The sequence below is a fragment of the Protomyctophum parallelum genome, assembly GCF_964188405.1.
Source record: "Protomyctophum parallelum genome assembly, chromosome: 18".
Lineage (NCBI taxonomy): Eukaryota > Metazoa > Chordata > Actinopteri > Myctophiformes > Myctophidae > Protomyctophum > Protomyctophum parallelum.
This window is the reverse complement of record NC_139716.1, coordinates 10767859-10792143: the sequence shown is the minus strand read 5'-3', so window position 1 is coordinate 10792143 and position 24285 is coordinate 10767859. Positions and strand designations below refer to the sequence as shown.

The following is a 24285-nucleotide window of genomic DNA, read 5'->3' as shown; positions in this document are numbered from 1 at the left end:
GGATTACCAGTCGGGTGCCCAGACGGTTACGCCACCGCCTGGGCTCAAATATCCTTTTGAACATAGTCCAATCCCCTTACACAATAGTCCACATTTCACATATAAAAGCCTGTATTCCAATACCTCAAAATCTCAGCCACTCCAGCATGGTGGTGTTACGATGACATTGGTGACCTGCTGAAATATGTGAAATTCGTGTAGACAATCACAATGTCAGTGTCTGCTGATAAATGAAACGTAACAATTTTCATTCAGAGTAAAAAACCTAGTGGTATTTAGGCCAATATCACCGAGTGTGAGTGAGCAAGTGGCCGAGATTTGGGGTATTGGAATTTAGAAGAAACATCAAGCAGAACCCGACTATGTCGGGGGAGAGAAAAATAGAGAGACAGAGGAAACACAGGCAATAGTAGTAGCAATAGAAATAAACGTAATAGTGTAAGATAATATATAGTATAACAATGTCAGATAATACAGTATATAGTGGAATAAGAATGTTAAGATAAAATACAGTGTAGTGGTGTAATATAACATGGTAGCAGTGCATGGTTGTGATCTGTGAGGAGTCAGAGTCCATAGTCACATAGGCTCTGTGAAGAGGGTTACAGCAAAACATCAAATGGAGAGACAGTGATGGTTCTAATTTGACCATTATGATGAGAATGTTTTTATTTTATATTTATAAGTGAATAATGTAAGTCTGAACCAGGACCTTAAATTAAAATATGTCCAGACCACCAGAAAAATTTAATGGAAAAACCCCAAAGAAATTATCCTAATAGTTATATTTTCAAAAACCTTAGGCCTAGTTGTCAAATATAGTGAGCTGTCAATTTAAGATAGAGCAATGGATAAACCTTTGAGAGAACGTTGAATGATACCAAATTAATCTATATACATTACCTTTCACAAATGACTGACTAAAGGATTTTATTTAAAGGGTATTTCACATACCCTTTCAATAAAATCCTTTAGTCACCTTAGCCAATCCTAGAAAAACCCTTTGAACACAATCCAGGCAATGGATAAAACACCTTGGTAAAGACGCAGGGATTCAGACCACACTGAATTATAAAGTTTAGGGGAATTTATATGAATTGATTCTCAGTGAAAAGCTGTTACAGATCCAGGCTTGACATAGCATTATTCCATGACTGACATCACAACATTATTCCACAGTTTTACAACTTCATATAGTAGTAGGGACAGAGACCAGGGGGTTAATCACCCATCTCTTCCAAAATAAGTCAACGAGATACTGCACTTTTCACCCTTCAGCGTGTATACAAGTCTTTTGTGAACAGTTCAAGTGGCATGACTGAGGTACCGATGCATTTCCATTGCTGACACACAGCAAAGGCCAGGTCTGGGTTGGTACCAGTGGGAGTGAGTGAATTCACACACTTCTGCAGATCAGCTTCCACCAACATGGAAGGAGGTGGTGTTAGGAGGTGGTGTTAGGATGTGTTAGAAGGAGGTGGTGTTAGGAGGTGGTGTTAGGACGTGTTAGAAGGAGGTGGTGATAGAATGACGTGTTAGAAGGAGGTGGTTAGAAGTTGGTGGAAGCTGATCTGCTGATCTACTTGCACCTGCCATATATACAGGGGACTTCAATTCCCAACACAAGGTTTGGGGTTATACCGTTTGACCCAAAAGAGCCCCCAAGCTTCTTCTCTGCACGATGGAACACCTATATCAACCCAGACCTGGCCTTTTCCGTGGTCATATCAACCCAGACCTGGCCTTTTCCGTGGTCACCCACGTGTCCCCACATACATATTGCCTGCTACAAGCAAGGACAGTCACCAACATGTTGCCACAATGATGTCAGATCATATGAAGTAGTATAATAATGTTTAGATAAAATAATGTTGTGGTGTACTATGATATGGTCCATGGTCATGCTCTGTGATGAGGCCGGGTCCAGTCACTCTTGATAGGCTCAGTGAAGGCTCTGTGAAGAAGCCTGGTCCACAGTCACACCCTTGATAGGCAGCTGGGGGTCCATAATACAAGTCCATGGAACTGCAGAGTGTGAGACAAAAATAAACACCGGGGAGTGGCTCCCCGGATGATGAGTTAGTGGCAGGCCTTACTGGACAGTGAGTCTTAATGTTTATTTATTTGACGGGGACAATGCTCATTAATTAATCAACATGTCAGTTTTCACATCCATGTAAATGGGACAGAGTTAGCCAAAAGATAGTTTACATCTGTAGTCCCTGAGCACGTTCTTAAAAATATCCATACAAAAACACATACAATACAAGTGTTGTAACAATCGCACTGAATGGAAATGAACCCACACAACCAAGGGGGGAGGAGACACTTTGACACACAATACCCAGTACATGACTTTCCTTTAAATTTTATACATATTTTCTAAATTTCACATGTCTTCTGCAGATCAGCTTCCACCACATAATGGAAGGAGGTGCATGGTGTTAGGAGGTGGTGTTAGAAGGAGGTGGTGTTAGAAGGAAATGGTAGAGGAGGTGGTGGAAGCTGATCTGCAGAAGACACATGGAAATGTGAATTCACTCACTACCGCTTTTACCTGCATTTGCTATCTATACAAGGGACTATCATTCCCAACACAAGGATTAGGGTTACAGCTAAACATCAAATGGAGAGACACTGATCCAATAAATAAACTTTTTCATGAAAACATTAAACGTTAGTTTCCGTCTCACAGATGAGGCATAACTTGTCCACAGGTCTTTCCAGTGTGCTCGTCTTGGCCTGCACACAAATCTGTGTGACTCTAGTCTAGACATACAGTAGCACTATAGTATCTATATGCATAGTTTCATTACATAGAAATTAGGTTCTTAGCTTACATATGATACTTGATGGCCATTTCCAGGCAGGCACTCTGTTGCTGGCTCCATGAAGAGGCCTGGTCCTCGGTCACACACTTGAGGCAGCTGGGGGTACATAATAGAAGTGCATGGACCTGCAGAGTGGGAGACAAAGCTTTTCATAATAAAGTTTATTTGACACTTTTTTGACACTTCAATTAACCATACATTTAATGCTTGCGACCAGCAGCAATAACTTTGGTTTGATTCATGTATATGTGTTTCAAGCCTTATGGCCTGCTGTAAAACCTTTTGCCCTTCGGGGACACTAATAAACAACCTTGAACCTTGATACATGTCTTTCTTTTCATTTTTTGTACATAGATTTTCTAAATTTCACATGTCTTCTGCAGATCAGCTTCCAACACATCATGGAAGGAGGTGGTGTTTTTCACCCTTCAGTGTGTATACAAGTTTTTTGTGAACAGTTCAATTGGCATGACTGAGGTGCCGATGCATTTCCATTTCTGACACACGGCAAAGGCCAGGTCTGGGTTGGTACCAGTGGGAGTGAGTGAATTCACATCATCATATATCTTCTGCAGATCAGCTTCCACCAACATGGAAGGAGGTGGTGTTAGAAGGACGTGTTAGAAGGAGGTGGTGTTAGAAGAAGGTGGTTTTAGAAGTTGGTGGAAGCTGAGGTCTACTTGCACCTGCCATATACTGTATACAGGGGACTTCAATTCCCAACACAAGGTTTGGGGTTACAGCCAAACATCAAATGAAGAGACACAGAGCACACTACTGTTTGACCCAAAAGAGCCCAGCACGATGGAACACCCATACCTGGCCTTTGCCGTGGGTCAGCAATGGAATTATATCAGCACCTCAGTCTTGCCATTTCAGCTGTTCACAAAATAAGTCTCATACATGCTGAAGGGTGAAAAAGTGCAGTATCTTGTTGACTTGTATTGGAAGAGATGGGCGAGTACCTGTCTCTGCTTCAAGAGCCACAAAAATGCACTCGGATTAAGAAGAACCTGGCAACAGCAGACGTTATGATTATGGACGATTCAGTGCCAGAGAGCTTGTGGGTGTCGAGAAGAGTCAAGCAGATGATACCTGATGCAAAGGGAAGAGTCACATACCTAAGCCATTACGAGCAATGACATTCACCCACATGTCCCCACATACATAATGCCTGCTACAAGTGAGGACATTCAACATGTTGCCACAATGATGTCAGATCATATGAAGTGGTATAAATGTTAAGATAAAATACAGTGTTGTGGTGTATTATGATATGGTAGCAGTCCATGGTCATGCTCTGTGAGGAGGCCGGGTCCACAGTCACACTCTTGATAGGCTCAGTGAAGGCTCCGTGAAGAAGCCTGGTCCACAGTCATGGAACTGCAGAGTGGGAGACAAAAAATAACTCCGGGGAGTGGCTCCCCGGATGATGAATTAGTGGCAGGACTTACTGGACTGTGAGTCTGTACAGTGTTAATAACAATCGCACTGATGGGAAACGAACCCACGCAACCAAGGGGAGGAGGAGAAAAGGGAGGAGAAAAGGGAGGAGGGGATGGGGAAGGGAAGGGGTAGATGTAGAGTTCTCAATGGGCCTGAGAATTAAGGCCCGGCCCTACCCTACCCAGGCCGGCCCGAGGCTCAGCCCCGACATAACAAGTACCAAAATGTTAGGCCAGTAGATGGTTCAAGATACTGAGTGATTGTGTGAGAGAACGGACACCAAACAAAGACAACGCCCTGGTAACATCTGTCCCAACAGCCATTTTATACTGACTTACCGTATAGCAGTTACATAGATGTAGTCATAGCACTTTATAGTATATTAGTATAGTATATGGGCCATTCTACCGAATTAGTTCAAATTGCAGTCCCACAATGAAAAACGCAGTGTAGTGTTCAGACTTTTCACTGTAATGTCATAGTATAGTCTAATTAATCACAAAACATTAATTGAGATAATGTGAAATTAAATATATAAAAAACATACTTTATATGTTACTTCCTATTGGACGGTGGCTGTCCCAACCTCTAACCCCTAAAGTTCAATTCATGAAAAAGTAATGATTTGTCACTTTCCTAGATTTATTTTATAAGGAAGTTGAAATAATGAAATTGATTGATTTGTTTTAATTAAAAAAATATATATAAAAAATGCTGTCCCAATGCTGTTTTCATGTCACTACCGGAACAGAAAGAGTTTAAGTCCATAGATGGAGCCTGGTTTAAGCCACACCCCCACACTCTTCACTAAGAAGTGACAGACTTCATGGCCAAATGATGAGTTTTTTGGATTTTCTGCTAAATGTGATGTTTCTATTCATGTACATCAGTTTAAAGCTGTTTTTCTTAGGCATGTTTTGCCTAGCATTGTAGAGTAAAGCTAAAAACTAGATAAAATTGTCACTACCGAAACAGTCACTACAGAAACAATTAGTCACTAATTAGTGACATGATTGTTTCGGTAATGACAAAATTGGATGTTTATGCTTTTTAATGTACTTAATTCTGATTTCTATTTCATCATGTGGTCCAAATGTTTTATTTTATTGTTGTTTTATGTTTTATTAACCTTTATTTAACCAGTAAAATCACATTGAGACTGCGTCTCTTTTACAAGTGGAAACTGGCCAAGAAGAGGCAGAAATAAAAAAAAATACCACATTGTCAATGTTACATTTTATATATATGCATAAATACAACAACTCACCTGTCCTACTTTTTAGTAGCAGGGAAAAATACACCATATACACAATCTCCACGATCTGAGTCGATATAATAAATATAATAGGCATGAACATAGGCTAGTACATATCCAAACATGTGCAAGTATGGATAGTACATCAAAGCTGATCCTTTTGAAACTTCTCAAGGGAACTTTCAAAGCCAATTTTAGTCTGGACTGTAGATCATTCCACGACCAAGGGCCGAAGAAGGCCAGACATTTTTTACCCCCCTCGGATTTGAATGCTGGTACTACACACCGCAGCCAAGCATTTGACCTGAGGTTTAAGCCGTTTTGGACCAGGTCGAATTTGGATGAAATGTAAGACGGCAGGTCACCCAGAATTACTTTATAAATGAAAATATGCCAATGCTGAAGCCTGCGAGCTGCCAATGAGAACCAACCGACTGCAGCAAACAACGTGCAGTGATGTGTTCTGAAAGGTGCATTTGTTATGAATCTCAATGCAGCATGGTACAAGGGATCCAATTTGGTCAAGGTTGAGGAGCAGGCAAACCTATAAATGGTATCACCATAATCCAATTGGGACAGAAAGAGACCAATGACCAGTTTTTTACGAGCTGAACAAAGCAAAACAAGCCTTCAATCTGTAGAAGAAACCCAGAGTGAATTTAAGCTTTTTGCACAAGGAATCAATATGACATTTGAAAATACCAAATTTGAAAATACCAAAACAAAATGTAAAAAATGTGGCAGAGAGAGAATGGAGGCAAAGGAGATGGTTGGGCTTCCACACGACCTAGCACCGAAGTGATCAGGCAGTAGTAGTTTAGTAGTAGCTTGAGCAAATGTAAAGCATCTTATGAGTTAATATTTAGCAAAATAGTTAAGTGACTATGGCATCGCATTGTAAAGACAATGCTGTGGTCACTAGCGAAACAGTGCAGTCACTACCGAAACACTGGTTTTAGTGAGTTATCAAACAATATATTAAGATCACGATTGGTTAGTTGTATGTGTAATGTCAACTACCAATAATGCAATATTCTTATAGTAAAATGTATAAAGTTGATTATATTGATTTCAATCAATATAATCAACTTTATACATTTTACAAAGAATATTGCGTTAAAATTTTGATTACTCTCAATAATTCAACATACATTTACAGTTTAAATGTATTCAATTGTGGAACCCCATAAATTCTTAAAAATGGTCTACAGGGGGGAATAAAAAATATAATAGACTTTTGACAAATCTGGGGAGAGAAAAGATATTCCAATACATTATTAAAATATGATATGATAATTGACTGTGCCTTTACTAAATATGTGTCCCTTAAATATGGTGCAAAGTTTTTCAACAATTTCCAACTCTGAATTTGAAGAAATTCGGTAGAATGGCCCATATATGTATAGTTTCATTATATAGATATATACTGTTACGTTCTTAGCTTACTCATGTTTCGTGTGTGTTCGTGTTGTTTTGTGTGTGATGTATTGCCATGCTTTTCGTTCGTTCTTAATGTAAATCGCTCTGGATTAAGAGTGTCTGCTAAATGCCTAAATTGTAATAAATTGCAAGATACTGCACTTGACTGAGGTACTGATGCATTTACATTGCTGACACATGGCAAAGGCCAGGTCTGGGTTGGTATGGGTGTTCCATTGTGCAGAGTGGAAGCTTCTTTTGGGTCAAACAACGGTAGTGTGTTGGCGTTAGAGGCCCATTGGCTCTGTGTCACTCCATTTGATGATGTTTGGCTGTAACCCCAATCCTTGTGTTGGGAATTGAAGTCCCCCTTTATAGAAGGCAGGCACATTTATTTGAGACATGCTTGTGAAGAGTCTGCATGCCTATGCTATTAACTCATTTTGGATTTTTTTCAGAAGAAGTTGGTGGAAGCTGATCTAGATCTTCTTCTAGGTGGCATTAGAAGAAGGTGGTGGAAGTTCATCTGCAGAAGACATATGATAATGTGAATTCAATTCACTCCTGCTGGTATTTGCACCTGCCATATATACAGGGGACTTCAATTCCCAACACAAGGATTGGGGTTACAACCCCACTGTCTTTGATTGTCTAAAGTCAAAGATAGTGAGTTAACAACCAATATATTAAGATCATGATTGGTTTGGTGTATGTGTAATGTCAACTACCAATAATGCAATATTCTTTGTAAAATGTATAAAGTTGATTATATTGATTTCAAATCAATATAATCAACTTTATACATTTTACAAAGAATATTGCGTTTAGATTTCGATTACTCCCAATAATTCAACATAAAGTTAAAATTTCAATTTAAATGTATTTAATTGTGGAACCACCTACCTAAACTCTTAAAAAAGGTATTATCTCATTTTGGATACAACATAAATCATTTCAGTTTTTCTCCTCTGGTGAAAAGTTGGAGGCTGCGCGATGGCAGTCCCTCAGTCAAATCTGGTCACATCTATACTCTTCTGTAGATCAGCTTCCACCAACATGGAAAGAGGTGGTGTTAGGACGTGTCAGAAAGAGGTGGTATTAGAAGGTGGTGGTATTAGAAGTTGGTGGAAGTTCATCTGCAGAAGACATGATAATGTGAATTCCTTCACCCCTGCTGGTATTTGCAGCTGCCATATATACAGGAGACTTCAATTCCCAACACAAGGATTGGGGTTACAACCAAACATCATCAATTGGAGAGACACAGAGCCAATGGGCCTCTAGCAGCAACACACTACTGTTGTTTGACCCAAAAGAGCCCCCAAGCTTCTTACAGTATAGTATCCCTAGTATAGCAAGCCAAATAAATATAAAACCTTTTTGATAATGATTGGAACAGCCCAGGGTTTCCCGTCTGCTTTAATTGCCAGCCAGCCAGCCGGCCGTAAAACAGCCTTCAGTTTTAGCGCTCCATTTACCTGGAATCAATTACAATGGACTTCAATAATGGACTCCATGATGTCATTGCATGGGGCAATTTATAAACTTGCAAGCTAATCTTGTTTTCATTTGTTACCGTTTAAAATGAGATGACAGTATTGTTTTCACACCGTTCTATGCTTGTTTTTACTTTATATAACACATTTCATGCTGCTGTTCTTATTTTTAATATTACACTGCTTATGTATTATGCCTTTTGTAATCTTGTAATACGCAGTTCAATGTATTTCCAAGAAAAGAAGGACGTACTCACAGTTTGTACTTAAGTAAAAGTACAGTATCATTACCAAATCGTATACATAGTCTGGTTTGGTATTCAAGAATTACTCGAGTAAAAGTACAAAAGTATTGGCACCAAAATATACTTAAAGTACTAATTGGTTAAACACGTCAAAGAATATATATGAAATAATATATATATATTCAAAGATTTGCACCACATTTTCACCATTCAAAACAAATAGCAGGTCTACAAGCTCGTAGCGGGTTCCCGTCCTGAATGGGTCAAGTAAATCATCCTTGTACTTAATTCTTCCACCACTGAATATAAAATATGATGCTGGGTGTTTGTGCACGGTTAGAGAGAGAGCAGGGGGTGCCGAGTGGTACTCACTGTGATGTCCATCCTGTCTGCGCAGTGGGTCCTTGGTGCTCTGTCTGCGCAGTGGGTCCATGGTGCTCTGTCTGCGCAGTGGGTCCTTGGTGCTCTGTCTGCGCAGTGGGTCCTTGGTGCTCTGTCTGCGCAGTGGGTCCTTGGTGCTCTGTCTGCGCAGTGGGTCCTTGGTTCTCTGTCTGCGCAGTGGGTCCATGGTGCTCTGTCTGCGCAGTGGGTCCTTGGTGCTCTGTCTGCGCAGTGGGTCCTTGGTGCTCTGTCTGCGCAGTGGGTCGTTGCTGTGCAGGAGTAGCGAAGACATTGAGCGAGGTTTCCATAAACTGTGCCCTACACGTAAAAAAATTAAATAAGTTAAAAGATATACTGATGATAACAAAGTAAATAAGTAACCACAGCAAAATCCCAAACAAGCAGTAATGTGTGTGTGTGTGTGTGACTGTGTGTGTGCGTGCGCGTGCGTGCACAATATAACAAATCTACTTCAATGTGGCTACACAGTATATAAAAAATGGCAGGCAAGATAAGATAATAAGGTGACAAGTTTATAATTAGCTCTCCTATGAAAGGGCGGGTCGGACCGAGGACACCAACTATTATACCGAAATTATATTGGGGAAAGAAAAGGGGACAACTCAATGTATTATACCTCCTGTAAACCCTCTAGTGCGTGACTTAAACTTTAAATAGCCTATTTAGGGATTGGCTTCAGGTTTATCCAACAATACAATAGTTATTGTATAGTCAAGGCAGTGGAGGTAAACATACACACCAATAAACACCCAAAGGTCCCAACAACAGAGGAAAGTCGTGTGCAGCAGGGCGGACCCGGCCGTGAACAAGGTAACAGATTGTTACAGATTAGAGAAAACAATTAAAACGTGCCAGTATAGAAAACAACTCAAATGTCTACAGTAACTGCCTATACAAACTAAATGGATAACTCAATTTAACAACAACATAAAAAGACTGGTCCCCTCAACCCATTTAGACCATGGGGTCGCATCGGTGTCGCCTTATAGCTTTTAACCACTTTAACCATTATTTTAAACTTTAACTGTTGAAAAATAGATCTACAACCTCCGCTCTACGAGCTTGTAGGTCTGCGATTTTTGAACAATCTTGAAAATGTGTGCAAATCTTATATATATTCTTTCACAGTGAACATTTTTAACTCAAATATATGGTTCTGGGGGGGGGGGGTCCCTGGAACACCATATATTGAGGTGGGGGTCCACAGCCAAATACAGATAATTCTGGGGGTCCTTGACATGAAATAGTTTGAGCACCACTGACATAGAAACAGTTTTTTCAGAAATCTGTCATGATTTAGAAGACATTTGTAAAATCTGTTCTCAGGTCTAAATGGGTTAAGGAAACGGAAAAACACATTAGTTGCCAGCCCTGGTATAAGCAAACACTGCATTCAAATCATTATTAAAAGAACAAAAACTACTTTGATTTGCAGTGATACTACAGCACAATCAATGCGAGGGCAAGGCCGGGGACATCAACAGCACCACAGCTACAAGAAAAGACAGTGATATTACAAAACTAAAAGTGCATTTAAATACACAGATACAGGTAGAATGTACAACACATGTATGCTTTTTACCGGTATCTCCACGTCTCTATAGACACAGCAGCAGAGCACTTCATTTGTGGTCAACTCATTTGAAGACATTAATGTTGACACAGAATAAAGTGCTAAAACAACCAAAAGCCAGTGGCAGCATCAGCTGCAACAAACATTTTGGCCTACCATGCTTGGTGAACAGTGAACAGTGAACACCATTCTGTCAAAATGGCTTCTTCTTCTTCTTCTTCTTCTTGTTTTAAGGCAGTTGGCATCCAGTTGTTGGTGCATTACCGCCACCTTGTGAGTGTGACCCAAATCTTGGATCAGCCAACAACCAGACATCACCTCAGACAACAGCAACATTATGAAAATTACACAAATATAAGGTTAGTGTTCTATATCTATAGGGTTAACAAAACTCACTTTTTATTGAAGGATTGGGTTAATAAAGGAATTCTTACATTGGGCCCCTTATGAAAAGAATACTCTCTTAAGTAAATTGGTTGATGATCTACCGGTAGTTACAGAATCCGGCCTTCCCAGATCTACATTCTGGCAATATTTGGAATTGGGGTTTGAACTCACCATCTCCCGATCATGTGGCAGCATTCTAACACACTGAGCCACTGGGTCCAGACAATTCACACTGCTTTTTTGTTTGTTTTATGTGAGATCAGCCTAAGAGTCATAGGATTTTCTGTACAGCATTTCAACTGCCGAAAGCCTGGATTGAACCACGGACCTTTAAATATTCAGTCTAATGCTCTTACCAACTGCGCTATTTCGGCTTGTAAGTGTCACATCCAGAATATATTTTTCAATGTTGATAGATAAAAAGCGTCTTATTTGTTTACAAACTAATGTCCAATGGTCAAGGTCTCATATTCTCCTGAACTTTGACCCAGGCCGGATTCATAATTGTCACCTTATGCTCCAGATCATCATTTTACTCTTAACCTACTGCCTGTTGTTCTCCTTATCATCTATAATGTCATGTCATTCATATGTTTATGGTCAAAATACGTTTTCATCTGTCCCATTTAATATCTTGTTGACTCCTTATTCAGTCTCCATGGGGTCTGCCTTCAGCCACAAACTTTCAATACTGTAGGCGCTGTTTTTAATTTGATATGCAGCTGCTGTGTTATCAGTCTAGTTTGACCTTGGCCTAGTAACTTGGTGCATGGAAAGAAGTTATCTACAGGTTGCCTGGTAACGCCTGCCTAGGCGCTGCCGCTCTCCAGGCTTCAATGGGCATCCCTGTGCGGGACAGAGGACATGAGCGCCATCCTCATCATCTAGGCGTTGGACTAATGAGGGAGCGCCAACACTGGTTTTGTCATCTGACATTGCGGACATGAAACATCTCCAGCCAATGAACTTGATATCAACCAATCTGACGTGATCTGCAGTATTTAGCCTGGAACAATACTGTGAAGAGGAGTTCAGTTCAGTTCAGTTCCGGAGTTCAGCTCAGCTTCGGTGATTCATTTGGAATCAACAATTGATTATTCTAAATTATATTGATGTAAATAATATTCTGAACCTGTAGCACATTCTCTATGTAAATTGACTATATACCTACTAAAATAATTGTTAAACCTTAAGCTCTCTCCGAAACTTATTTCATCCTGCCTCCAAATATTTTTTGTCTCCACCAGGCCGAAGGCATGGGGGGAGAGTATGTTTTGTCTGCCGTCCGACAGATCCCCAAAGAGGTCGGCAGCTCCAAGACCCACGTGGACACTAGGAATGATTAGCTCGCTGGGAGCCTGGAGAGCTAGTTGGCACGCACGCAGAAAAAGCACGCACATACACATGCACGCACACACACAAACACGCACAGCCTTTATGACAGTGATTTTCAACCTTTTAATTTCAAGGATCCCCAGTTTGACACGCATTGAGGACCCCACATTTGATTAAACATTTTTTAATCTTTGGGACCCCAACCTACACTGTAAAGTTAAGTCCTCAGTGTTCTAAAATATCTAAAACCACAAAAAGACCCCAGCAAAGTGTTCTAAATCATTAATAGTGTCCCTTTACAGGGAGAAATGGAATATGGTGACTCTCGCTTCATCAACACATCTGTGCTTTGACAGCAAAGCAATAGGATAGGTCATCTTTTCGTATCTTTCCAAGTGAGAATTGAATGTATATTTGTTAAACTTGTAGAATGCTCAAACATTCAATAAAATAGACTCTAGAAGTGTGAATGCAAAGTTGCATTATATGGGACTCTGTTTTAGGTTACGTTTCATTTTGGACACAAGGTGGCAGTATTCACCATTTGTTGGCTTACAGGCATGCAAATATCAGAGCATAATGATTATGTATTTAGTTTGAGGACACTATCAACACAATATAATAGTGTTTTATTAATCTCTTTCTAATAAAAAATAGAGGACCACTATTCTTGAAAAGGACTATGACGTGAAAAGTATTGGAGCACATCTTTTTATAAAATATTGTATTGGGTAAAATATGTTTCACCCATGATCAGTGTGGTTCAGTACATTCCTGTCTTACGTATCACAAGGTTGGTTCAAGCTCGCATTTAAACTATCAAAAATACAGTAAATTGTCGCCGTTATGCAGAACACCCTCATCTCCATATTTCAACTTCATAGGATTTAGTACATAAAATAACACCCTATACTTTGTTTGTGGCGTGACACTGTCACACTGTTGTAGTGAAAATTACAATTTGTGTAAAATAAAACAAATGCATCACAGTAAACAGTATGCATTATGTCTTCAAACTTATTCTAGTGATTTCAGGTTGGGGAGAAATTAATTCCAGTCAGTATCAGTTCAGCACAGCTGAGGGGAGTTGTGAATAGATTGAGTGATATTATTGTCCATGGAACGTAGCATGTCTAACACACACACACACACACACACACACACAGTAAGACCCCGCCCTAACGCATGCACCCGCCCGCCTGGGTGACACTAGCAGACTGCTGGGCGAGTGCTGGCGCTCAGGTCAACATAATGGAATTAATCCTGTACTGGCCATATATGGAGCGTGTACAGGGTTTGATGAGGTCAGATCAACATATGGAATGTCAGAATAGGTCAGCTCCCTATATGGAGATCTAAAGGCTTCATTTTCAGGCCTGTTTTCACCGGCTGCCGGGCGCGGCGGCTGCACTAATATCTTTGGAGCAGTCCCGTCTCAAGAGTTTAAATGGATCAGTCAAAAGGGAGACATCGAACATAATTATGGAATGTCATAACAGGTCATGGAGATCTAAGGGGGATCTCCATCCCTGATGATGTCACGTGATGTCACGAGGCATGACCATATATGGTCATGCCAAACAACTGACTGACAAGAAATGCATGATTTTATAGTAAATGCGACCTGCAGTCGCAATAAAACATCTATACATGGAGACAACTTTCACAGAGACAGGCACATTCTTCAAAATAAGACTAAAGCACTCTGCTAGAGGTTGCAGCCAGTGCTCACATTTATTTTCGCCAGTCCGTGTAAACAAATGAATGTTAATGAAGAAAAAATAATGATTACCCAATGGTCGCAAAAGACCTCGATATGAATTGAAACATTCTTTCATTTTGAGTAATGTTACTCGTTACTTATAAGTAAGCAAGTTGTGGGCTTGTAGATCGAATATTAAAGACATTACACAACTTTAATAATGTATTATTATTTTTTGTTACATGCCAGGTTTTAACCCATTCTGACCGGGCACCCATTTTGGTGTCGGCATCATGTTATGCTTTAGCTATTTAAAAATAGCAGATCTACAAGCTCATATCGCGCCACCGAGTGGCGCGATACGAGCTTGTAGGTCTGCTATTTTTGAAAAATCGAAGAGCGACTGACATTTTTTAGAATCTGATCTCAGGTCAGAATGGGTTCATCAGACCAGTGTGTGTCCGGCGGAAACCTCGTATGAATCTGATCTCAGGTCAGAATGGGTTAAAGGTGACCTCCTCTCTGAACGCCCCCAGCAGTGCAACGCAGTGTGGGCAGCTGGCCTACCAAGCCCCCTACAGACGAGGATAAGAACAGGGAGAGGAGGGGAGACGGAGGTTGAATTGTGTTTTTAACACATTTTGGGGGCGGGAACCCCTTTTGGTGTTTTAAGCATTTTATACTTTAGCTCTTGGAAAAATAGCAGATCTACAAGTTCGTAGCGCGACACTCGGTGCCACGCTGGTTGTAGGTCTGCTATTTTTTTGTTTATCGTGAAATCGTGCAAATTTGTGAACAGTGAACGTTTTTAACTCAAATCTTTGCTTCCAGGGTGTCACTGGACCTACATATTTTCAGATGGGGGGTCGGCGGCCAAATACATATAATCTTTGGGGTCCTTGACATGAAATATTGATCACCACTGATATAGAAACATAGGTATTTCAGAAAACTGTCAGGATTTAGAAGACTTTTTTTGTTTTTGATTTCGACGTCAGGCCTAAATGGGTTAAGGTGAAGGAAGGTTCCTGAAGGTTCAGAGGCAGAGAGAATGGACACTGACGTTCCATTGGCAGTACCAGCGCTCCACACTCGTCCCATGGTCCTGGTTGAGGTGTCATTGGCTACTGGGAATACCCGCTGGGTTGGCACTTTGCCTGATCGGGAAGAAACCATAGCTGGACCTAGAGCTAGAGGACAACATTGGGGTTGGAAAGAGCTCTCTCTATCAAGCTGCTCTCCTGCTGCCCATGACGGACTCGCGGACTCGCGCATTCAGAATCTGTCAGCCAATTGCAAAAGAGAGAAAACAAACAAGAGTGGAGGAATGCCAGATAATCCCGTCGCTCCACAACCTCGTTCTGATCGGTCAAATGAAAACTAGTCAGGGCTCTGTGGGTTGCAGGTCGAGTTCATGGCGAGGTACAGTGTTTGCTCCGGTCAGGGCTGTGTGTGGGTTCTGTGGAAGCGCAGGACTGACAGTCTCTCGTTGCGAGCTCTCCTAGACAAACATGAAACACCCGTGAGCCCAGACTTCTCCAGCAGAGAGACGATCTCCTCTGGTGAAAGAAAGAAAAACCAACACTTTATGACCTCCCCGTACACGCAGTAGTCACTGTGCTGCAATGATTCAATTCTATTAACACCTTGTGGCCAAAAGTGGTAGCGCTTGGGTGCACGGGACGCACTTTCGTTTTCTCACTAGCTTAAATGCATGTAGCATCCGATGCACCGTGAAATCTGAAATGAGCTCGATTTGATTAACGCCACGGACAGCGCCGTAGTTTACGAGAAAACAGTGTCTAAAGGCCGTGGCTATAACAGAAGCTGATGGATGTGCGTGCGCAAAAGAAGTGCAGGCGGGGGCCCTAGCAACCAGGCCTAGCAACCAGAGCGATTCCAAAAAATTGAAAACTGTGAGGCTTTCTTATATCGATATAAAACGCCTTAGAACAAGTATACTCGTCCTGAGAACCAAGCGTCTTTATTTGATAGGACAATACTCGTCGAAAGCATCAAATGTGTTGGCCACTTTACCCCTTTTGCAACCAGATCTTATTTTAACCCATTCTGTCCGGGCACCCGTTTTGGTGTCAGCATCATGTTATGCTTTAGCTATTTAAAAATAGCAGATCTACAAGCTCATATCGCGCCACCGAGTGGCGCGATACGAGCTTGTAGGTCTGCTATTTTTTGAAAAATCGAAGAACGACTGACATTTTTTTAGAATCTGATCTCAGGTCAGAATGGGTTCATCAGACCAGTGTGTGTCCGGCGGAAACCTCGTATGAATCTGATCTCAGGTCAGAATGGGTTAATGATGCTTAGGGCACAAGAAACACTTTTCTGGGGGGTTTTGTGTGTGCAATAATATGTGTTCTTAGATATTTTAGTCCTGACACCATCTTCATGACAAAAAGTCATCATGAAAATGTGGTTTCATACTTCCTTTCTGGATTACATGTTGTCTCAGTAAGACAGCCCACATGGGGTGTCTCCCCATCACAAGTGCAACAAAGCATTATGGTCATTGTAAAGAATTCAACAATCCAGTCAAACACACAGACTTCTTTATTTTTCAAAATGTGCAAAAAATACCATTGAGTTATTGCAGTTTCTTCCAGCGGTGAAATGGCCCTTAAAAAGGTACAGAGGGCAATTCTACAAATGCCTTCTAAATCAGTAGTTCTCGAAACAAAAATAGCAATGTACAGGCTTGCAGCACAAATATATATATTTATATATATTTTTCACCCCGGTGAAATTATTTTGGGGGGTCCCCGGTTCAAATAAGATTTTTATTAGTATTTATTTGCCAGAGGACAGGAGGGGAACAGGCCACATGGCCAACACTCACCTGGATCATTCTCTGCTATGGTGACGAGGTAAAACATGCCCCGATTGGACAGCAGCTGAGGTACCACGGGTAGAAACCTGTCGGTCACCTCTCGACCCCGCCTCCCGCCGGCCCAGGAGGCCTCTATGCCTTTACGGCTGACCTGAAAACATAAGCAGAATGGAGAAGTCACCCCTCAGCTATACACAGTATCTGAAAACATAAGCAGAATGGAGAAGTCACCCCTCAGCTATACACAGTATCTGAAAACATAAGCAGAATGGAGAAGTCACCCCTCAGCTATACACAGTATCTGAAAACATAAGCAGAATGGAGAAGTCACCCCTCAGCTATACAGTATCTGAAAACATAAGCAGAATGGAGAAGTCACCCCTCAGCTATACAGTATCTGAAAACATAAGCAGAATGGAGAAGTCACCCCTCAGCTATACAGCATCTGAAAACATAAGCAGAATGGAGAGAAGTCACCCCTCAGCTATACAGCATCTGAAAACATAAGCAGAATGGAGAAGTCACCCCTCAGCTATACAGCATCTGAAAACATAAGCAGAATGGAGAAGTCACCCCTCAGCTATACAGCATCTGAAAACATAAGCAGAATGGAGAAGTCACCCCTCAGCTATACAGCATCTGAAAACATAAGCAGAATGGAGAAGTCACCCCTCGGCTAATACAGTATCTGAAAACATAAGCAGAATGGAGAAGTCACCCCTCAGCTATAACAGTATCTGAAAACATAAGCAGAATGCAGAAGTCACCCCTCAGCTAATACAGTATCTGAAAACATAAGCAGAATGGAGAAGTCACCCCTCAGCTATAACAGTATCTGAAAACATAAGCAGAATGGAGAAGTCACCCCTCAGCTATACAGTATCTGAAAACATGAGCAGAATGGAGAAGTCACCCCTCAGCTATACAGTATCTGAAAACATAAGCAGAATGGAGAAGTCACCCCTCAGCTATAACAGTGTCTGAAAACATAAGCAGAATGGAGAAGTCACCCCTCAGCTATACAGTATCTGAAAACATAAGCAGAATGGAGAAGTCACCCCTCAGCTATAACAGTGTCTGAAAACATAAGCAGAATGGAGAAGTCACCCCTCAGCTATACAGTATCTGAAAACATAAGCAGAATGGAGAAGTCACCCCTCAGCTATACAGTTATCTGAAAACATAAGCAGAATGGAGAAGTCACCCCTCAGCTATACAGCATCTGAAAACATAAGCAGAATGGAGAAGTCACCCCTCAGCTATACAGCATCTGAAAACATAAGCAGAATGGAGAAGTCACCCCTCAGCCATACAGTATCTGAAAACATAAGCAGAATGGAGAAGTCACCCCTCAGCTATACAGCATCTGAAAACATAAGCGGAATGGAGAAGTCACCCCTCAGCTATACAGCATCTGAAAACATAAGCAGAATGGAGAAGTCACCCCTCAGCTATAACAGTATCTGAAAACATAAGCAGAATGGAGAAGTCACCCCTCAGCTATAACAGTATCTGAAAACATAAGCAGAATGGAGAAGTCACCCCTCAGCTATATACAGTATCTGAAAACATAAGCAGAATGGAGAAGTCTCAGCTATACAGTATCTGCCAGGAATACTGTATGGGGAGGGGAGCCCTCCCCTACTGCCTGGGCGGGGCTTTCTTTTTACATGAGTTGGGCGCTGTCTTAACCCATTCTGACCGGGCACCCATTTTGGTGTTGGCATCATGTTATGCTTTAGCTATTGAAAAATAGCAGATCTACAAGCTCATATCGCGCCACCGAGTGGCGCGATACGAGCTTGTAGGTCTGCTATTTTTTGGAAAATCGAAGAACGACTCACATTTTTAGAATCTGATCTCAGGTCAGAATGTGTTAATCAGACCAGTGTGTGTCCAGTGGAAAACTCGTATGAATCTGATCTCAGGTCAGAATGGGATAATATTCTAATACAGACCAGAATGCCCCATCTCAGCACCAGCCTCAGTCAAATCATTAGACTCCCAACCCACACTGGTATTGAATAATTATCTATACGATTCTATATCGAACGCCACTTGCGCCACTATTTTTGTGCCAACCGCAAACAACTTTTTTTTTGCCGATAATGTAAAGTTTTAGACGGCGACGGAGTCCGACATACATGGCCGGTTAAGACTCACCGTGGCCTCCCTGTGAGGTATAGGTATAGGGATAGGGTTAGTAATGTCCGACAGTTTATTTATCACACTGCATTTCTATCAGAAATCCCGTATATTTACGTTATATGGTCTTTGTAGTATAGCATACATTTTATATAACAGGACAGGTAGAGTTGCTGACTCGAGTAAAACTACGACGAAAAATGTCATAGTCATGCTTGTAGATCGGCTATTTTCAGCATGAAACCAAGTCTACACGACGCCTTCCATGACGTCTTCAAGGCCCGCCAAAACACATATTAGTCGACGAAGATCAACTGTAGATTCAGTCGACAAAGATCGCATGTCATTTAGTCGACTAAAACTAGACTAATACCAAAAACATTTCAGATGACTGAAATGTGACTGAAACCAAATGTGGTAAATGTCGTTCAAAAAGACCACGACTAAAACAAAACAAAAAGAAACATTTAAGTTTGCCGTCAAAATCAACGAACGGTTTGCCCAATGCCGACCTCTTCCGAAGGCGTGACCACGTAGGGAGGGTTGAACAACAGAACGTCCACTTGTCCACTCAGCCTGGGCAGGAGACTCTCCACCTGTAACAGAACAATCGGTGACCCACTGCTCTACTCAGCCTGACTCTCCACCTGTAACAGAACAATCAGTGACCCAGCCTGGGTTTATACCTATTTCAAATGTTACACGGGAAAAATAGAAGATGAACGAAAAAATGCAAATACAAAAATCGGACAAATAAGACAACAAATGAAACAAAAACAAGACCAAAAAGTAAACACAGTACAGTACAAAACAATACAGAAAAACACAATACAAACGATACAATAAATTCATTTGGTAATTAGTAAAGATGTGGCATTTTTCGTTCATCTTCTATTTTCCCTGTGTAACATTTGAATAAAGGTATAAACATTGAGTCACCAAAGGCCCCAAACATAAAAATATATATAGTTTATAGTATATGGAACAGGAGTGCTCAATATGTCCCTATACATACATGCGTGTCACAAGACTTGGTCCTATCCTTAGCCAGTTTTAGTTTTTTTTTTTTTTCCCACACACCATTATAATGTTTTTTGTTTGATCATATGATACACATCTATTTTTGAAAGGCCCAATTTCTGAATGTCAAGTCTCCAGGTTTTCTTCACAATGTGTACGACACTGATTCACGGCACACTGGGAGTTCACTAGCAGCACCAGTGGTTCTCAATCTCAAATGTAATTATTTACTTTAGTTTGAACACTCTCTGAGTTACAGACCTGACAGTTATGGTCATTGAGGGCCCCATCTCTTTATGCATTTCTGCTAATCTTATCGTCTCATTTTGTATGTCTGTGGCATTTTATTTTTTACAAAAATGTCCGCCACAAGTCAGCATGGCGATGACTCCTGTGATGGCGTCAAAGTGCCTGTGTGTGTGAGAGTGAGAGTACAGTATATATGCATGCATTACCAGGTCTGTAATAACGGGCTGCAGAGGGACATGGTTACAGCAAGCCGTCCTCTCCGTGCACTGCGCCGCAGCCGGGTTCAGGTCAGTGCATCTGCAGGAAGACAAGACAGGCCAGGGACTTGAGACCACCTCGACAAGAGAACGGTCGCCAGAGAAAACGCTAAAGTCCCCGTTGCGCTCTCATTTTGTTATTGACCCTTTACACGAGAACGCACACTTTATAATGTCGCTATAGGTTGGCGGTAACGGACTGCCAGATAGACCAGTCACCCACGTACAAGAAGAAGAACCAGGTAGCCCCCCCCCAATTCACGTTTTGAACGACTCTGCCTGCTTTCTACTAAACGCATCGAGTGACACAGGCTGACAAGGCAGCCCAGAGGCATGCAGGCAGACGCCACGGGATGGTTATATTAAATATACTGTATATGGTACATTAGGCCATCAGCGCCATACCAGGCCATTAGGCAATACGATTATGCAAATTGCTTAACATATGCAAGTTAGCATCCGGCAGCTTCTACATGCTGGGGACCCAGCATGTAGGGCTCCATGGGCTGGGAAGTAGACTAATAGCCGCCATCTTGGAAATATGCTAATTAGGGTTCCAGACACACCCAATCGTAATGATAAGCATTCCAACATGATTGAAATGTTCAGAAAACATGAAATAGAAACCAAGTTTGCATTTGTAGCTCATCTTGTTGAAATGTTACAGACAAAACCGTTTTCAGTGGCGGGCAGCTATGGCAAACCTGAAGGTTGCCGGCACCCTAGCTAAATCAGTAGAGCATGCCCTGGGCGACATCTGGGCCAAATTTGGTGCTTTAAAGACTGATTAGTGCGAAAATATGCCTAAGGCCTGGGATTGAGCCTGAAATATTGTCCATATATATGATTATAGTCATTAAAGCTAATTATGCCAATTATGAAAATTGCTCAACATATGCAAGTTAGCATCCGGCAGTTTCTACATGCTGGGGACCCATACTAAACATTTATAACATAAAATGTTGGTGACGGTGTACTCAACATGTCCGGGTTCACAATGGGGCTCTATGGGCTAGCAAGTAGACTATATTGTTACTTTTACTTAAGTAAATACAAAATAAAAAAGTACTTCCACCACTGTCGGTACATCTGTTGAAGGCTGCATTGATAGAACTCACAGGTATAATGCCGAAGAGCCCACCACCGAGGCTAGGAAGGCAGACACAACTCCCGATCCACTACCCACCTCCACACACACAGACGGCCTGGGAAAGAAGACACATTGAATGTAAAACATCACAATTTTAACCTCGAGACAGGCAAACACAACAAGACCTTCTTTCACCGCATCCTACTGCAAACTATCAAATTATTGTGAGTGTGTGTGTGAGAGAGAGAGAGAGAGAGAGAGAGAGAGAGAGAGAGAGAGAGAGAGAGAGAGAGAGAGAGAGAGAGAGAGATTAAAATGACAACGTTTGAGAGAATGACTGATCTGTTGTACAGCAGTGGTTTTTCAACCAGGCCCATTATTTATTGTGCATTTCTGGCTATGACATTCATAGCCTCTCAGTCCCAAAGAATATTGTTATTGTGCAATTTCAATTCTACATTCTCTAATTGGGTAGACTTTTTGTAAATTAAGTAATGCAGATGTTTAACAATGCAACTCTTGAGTGCAAAATGAAACCAAGTTGAACATTACCCTAAAATGAAACCAAATTGAACAATAGATAGATAGATAGATACTTTATTTGTCCTTTCGGAAATTTGTTTTGTGCACAGCAGTCATCAGGATATACATAAAACATGCAAACAAACAGATCACACAGTACATAGACAATAAAGAAACAGTGCCAACAGAAGGCCACCAGTCATAGTTCCAAGAGGCATCACATCACACTTTATGCACGGAACTGAGATGGGGCCTGTTTGTTCATAAGCCCTATACTTATGGGAACAAACGATCTTGAGGCCCTAGCCTGCAGGGAAGGTACCATATACCGTCGCCCTGACCAAATTGAACAATACCCTAAAATGAAACCAAATTGAACAATACCCTTAAACATTGCAGATGTTTAACAATAATGTTAAAGGAGAATTCCATGCTAGAATGCTTTCTTACCTTTCTTTGTAGTTGTTACGTCCCCACCAAAGAGGTCCAGGTGTTTTTTTGTGCAAAAACTCCTTATTGCCTATTTCCCCTACCATAAGCACTCAATGAATTGCATTGCATTGAATGGGAATTTAATGGGGCTATGGGGTGTTATGCTAGTTCGCTTATTTCCATCGAAAGAAGTAGTAAAGTGTGCCGCTTGGGATATTATTTACATTATGAAGAGGGGATATATACAAAGAAATTATAATTTTGAGAGATGGAAATAAGCGAATTAGCACAACACCCCATAGCCCCATTCAATTCAATGCAATTCATTTAGGGATTATGGTAGGGGAAATAGCCAATAAGGAGCTTTTGCACAAAATAACACCTGGACCTCTTTGGTGGGGACGTAACAATTAACTACAAAGAAAGGTAAGAAAGCCTTTTAGTATGGAATTCTCCTTTAACTCTTGAGAGTGTAAAATGAAACAAATAAGTGGCCCAAAGTCAAAGATCTAAAAGGCATATTAAAGGGTCCACTCCATTTGGTTACCAACTCAACTCTCCATCATTTAGCTGGAGACCACCACGCCACGGACCACCTGGAGCCCCCTCGAGGACCACAGGTTGAATGCCACCCTTTTCCCCCTCACTGTATGTTTTATTCCCCCATGTTACCTCATTTATGATGATTTCCTGTTTTTTAGAAGTGTATATTTGTATTTATGGTATGATGAATTGAACAAGGTGGACCCTCTTGTAAATAAGTGTAGTGCTTCATTGGGTCGTCCACTCACAGTTTTGATTGATTGATTGATTGATTGAAATATGTATTAACAGTTTGCAGAATTACAGTACATTTCCAGCACAACTCAATACAAAGACTGTTAACTGTGAGTGGACGACCCAATTAAGCATTACACTTGTTTACAACAGGGTCCACCTTGTTCAATTCATCAAAACATTATAGAGACGTACAAAAAAAGACACTTCTATATAGCCAAAGAACAGAACAGGAATTCATCATAAAGGAGGTTAAAAAAAAAGGGAAAAGAAACATATACAGTGAGGGGGGAAAGGCGGTGGGGGGGGGGGTTAACAGTCTTTGTATCGAGGTGTGCTTGAAATGTACTGTAATTCTGCAAACTGTTAATACATATTTCAATCAATCAATCTTCAATACTACAATGAAAACAATACTCTTGCTTACCGTAACTGTTGTAGAGTGCGCGCATCTCGCTCCAGGGCGTCGATCAGGAGGAAGGAGTCCTCGGCGGGCTCGTAAACCTCCTCAAAGTCCCCACGACCCGCGTGGGAGTACAGCGGCGTGGGATAGCCACTGGATAAACCAGTCAAAAAACCACCCGACATGTCGTACCGCAAACACCACACAGAGACAGACGCTTCACTCACATGGCACTGTAGTCAGTGCTAATGTTGTGTTGTTGTTTTTGTCCGTGTTGTTCCGTCGCGTTGTGTTGCGTCAACGACGACGACGACGCCCGTCGCAAGTTGATGACTAAGTAGCGCTCGTCATGGCGGTCAACCCCTAGTGTTTGCACTCCCTACATTTATCAACCCACACGTCTACATGGACGTTCAGGAATTCAAATATAAAGTTCTCACCCCAGAGCCAC

The 24285-nt window shown here is 41.4% G+C and overlaps 1 protein-coding gene and 1 long non-coding RNA gene across 2 annotated transcripts; one reads left to right on the top strand and one right to left on the bottom strand.

Moving 5' to 3' along the window:
- Positions 1–1353: 1353 nt before the first annotated feature.
- LOC310875315 lies at positions 1354–3659 on the top strand. Its single transcript, XR_014570636.1, has 3 exons — positions 1354–1490; positions 1557–1627; positions 3561–3659. It is a non-coding gene; the product is annotated as an uncharacterized lncRNA (long non-coding RNA).
- An 11310-nt stretch (positions 3660–14969) lies between these two features.
- Positions 14970–24019, bottom strand: hemk2 (HemK methyltransferase 2, ETF1 glutamine and histone H4 lysine; the record flags this gene model as incomplete). Its single annotated transcript, XM_083789402.1, has 6 exons — positions 14970–15650; positions 16949–17090; positions 19597–19680; positions 20560–20650; positions 21729–21815; positions 23859–24019. The coding sequence occupies 6 exons, from the start codon at positions 24017–24019 to the stop codon at positions 15532–15534; spliced, it is 684 nt and encodes a 227-aa protein (XP_083645528.1). The 3' UTR covers positions 14970–15531.
- Between the last annotated feature and the right edge of the window lie 266 nt (positions 24020–24285).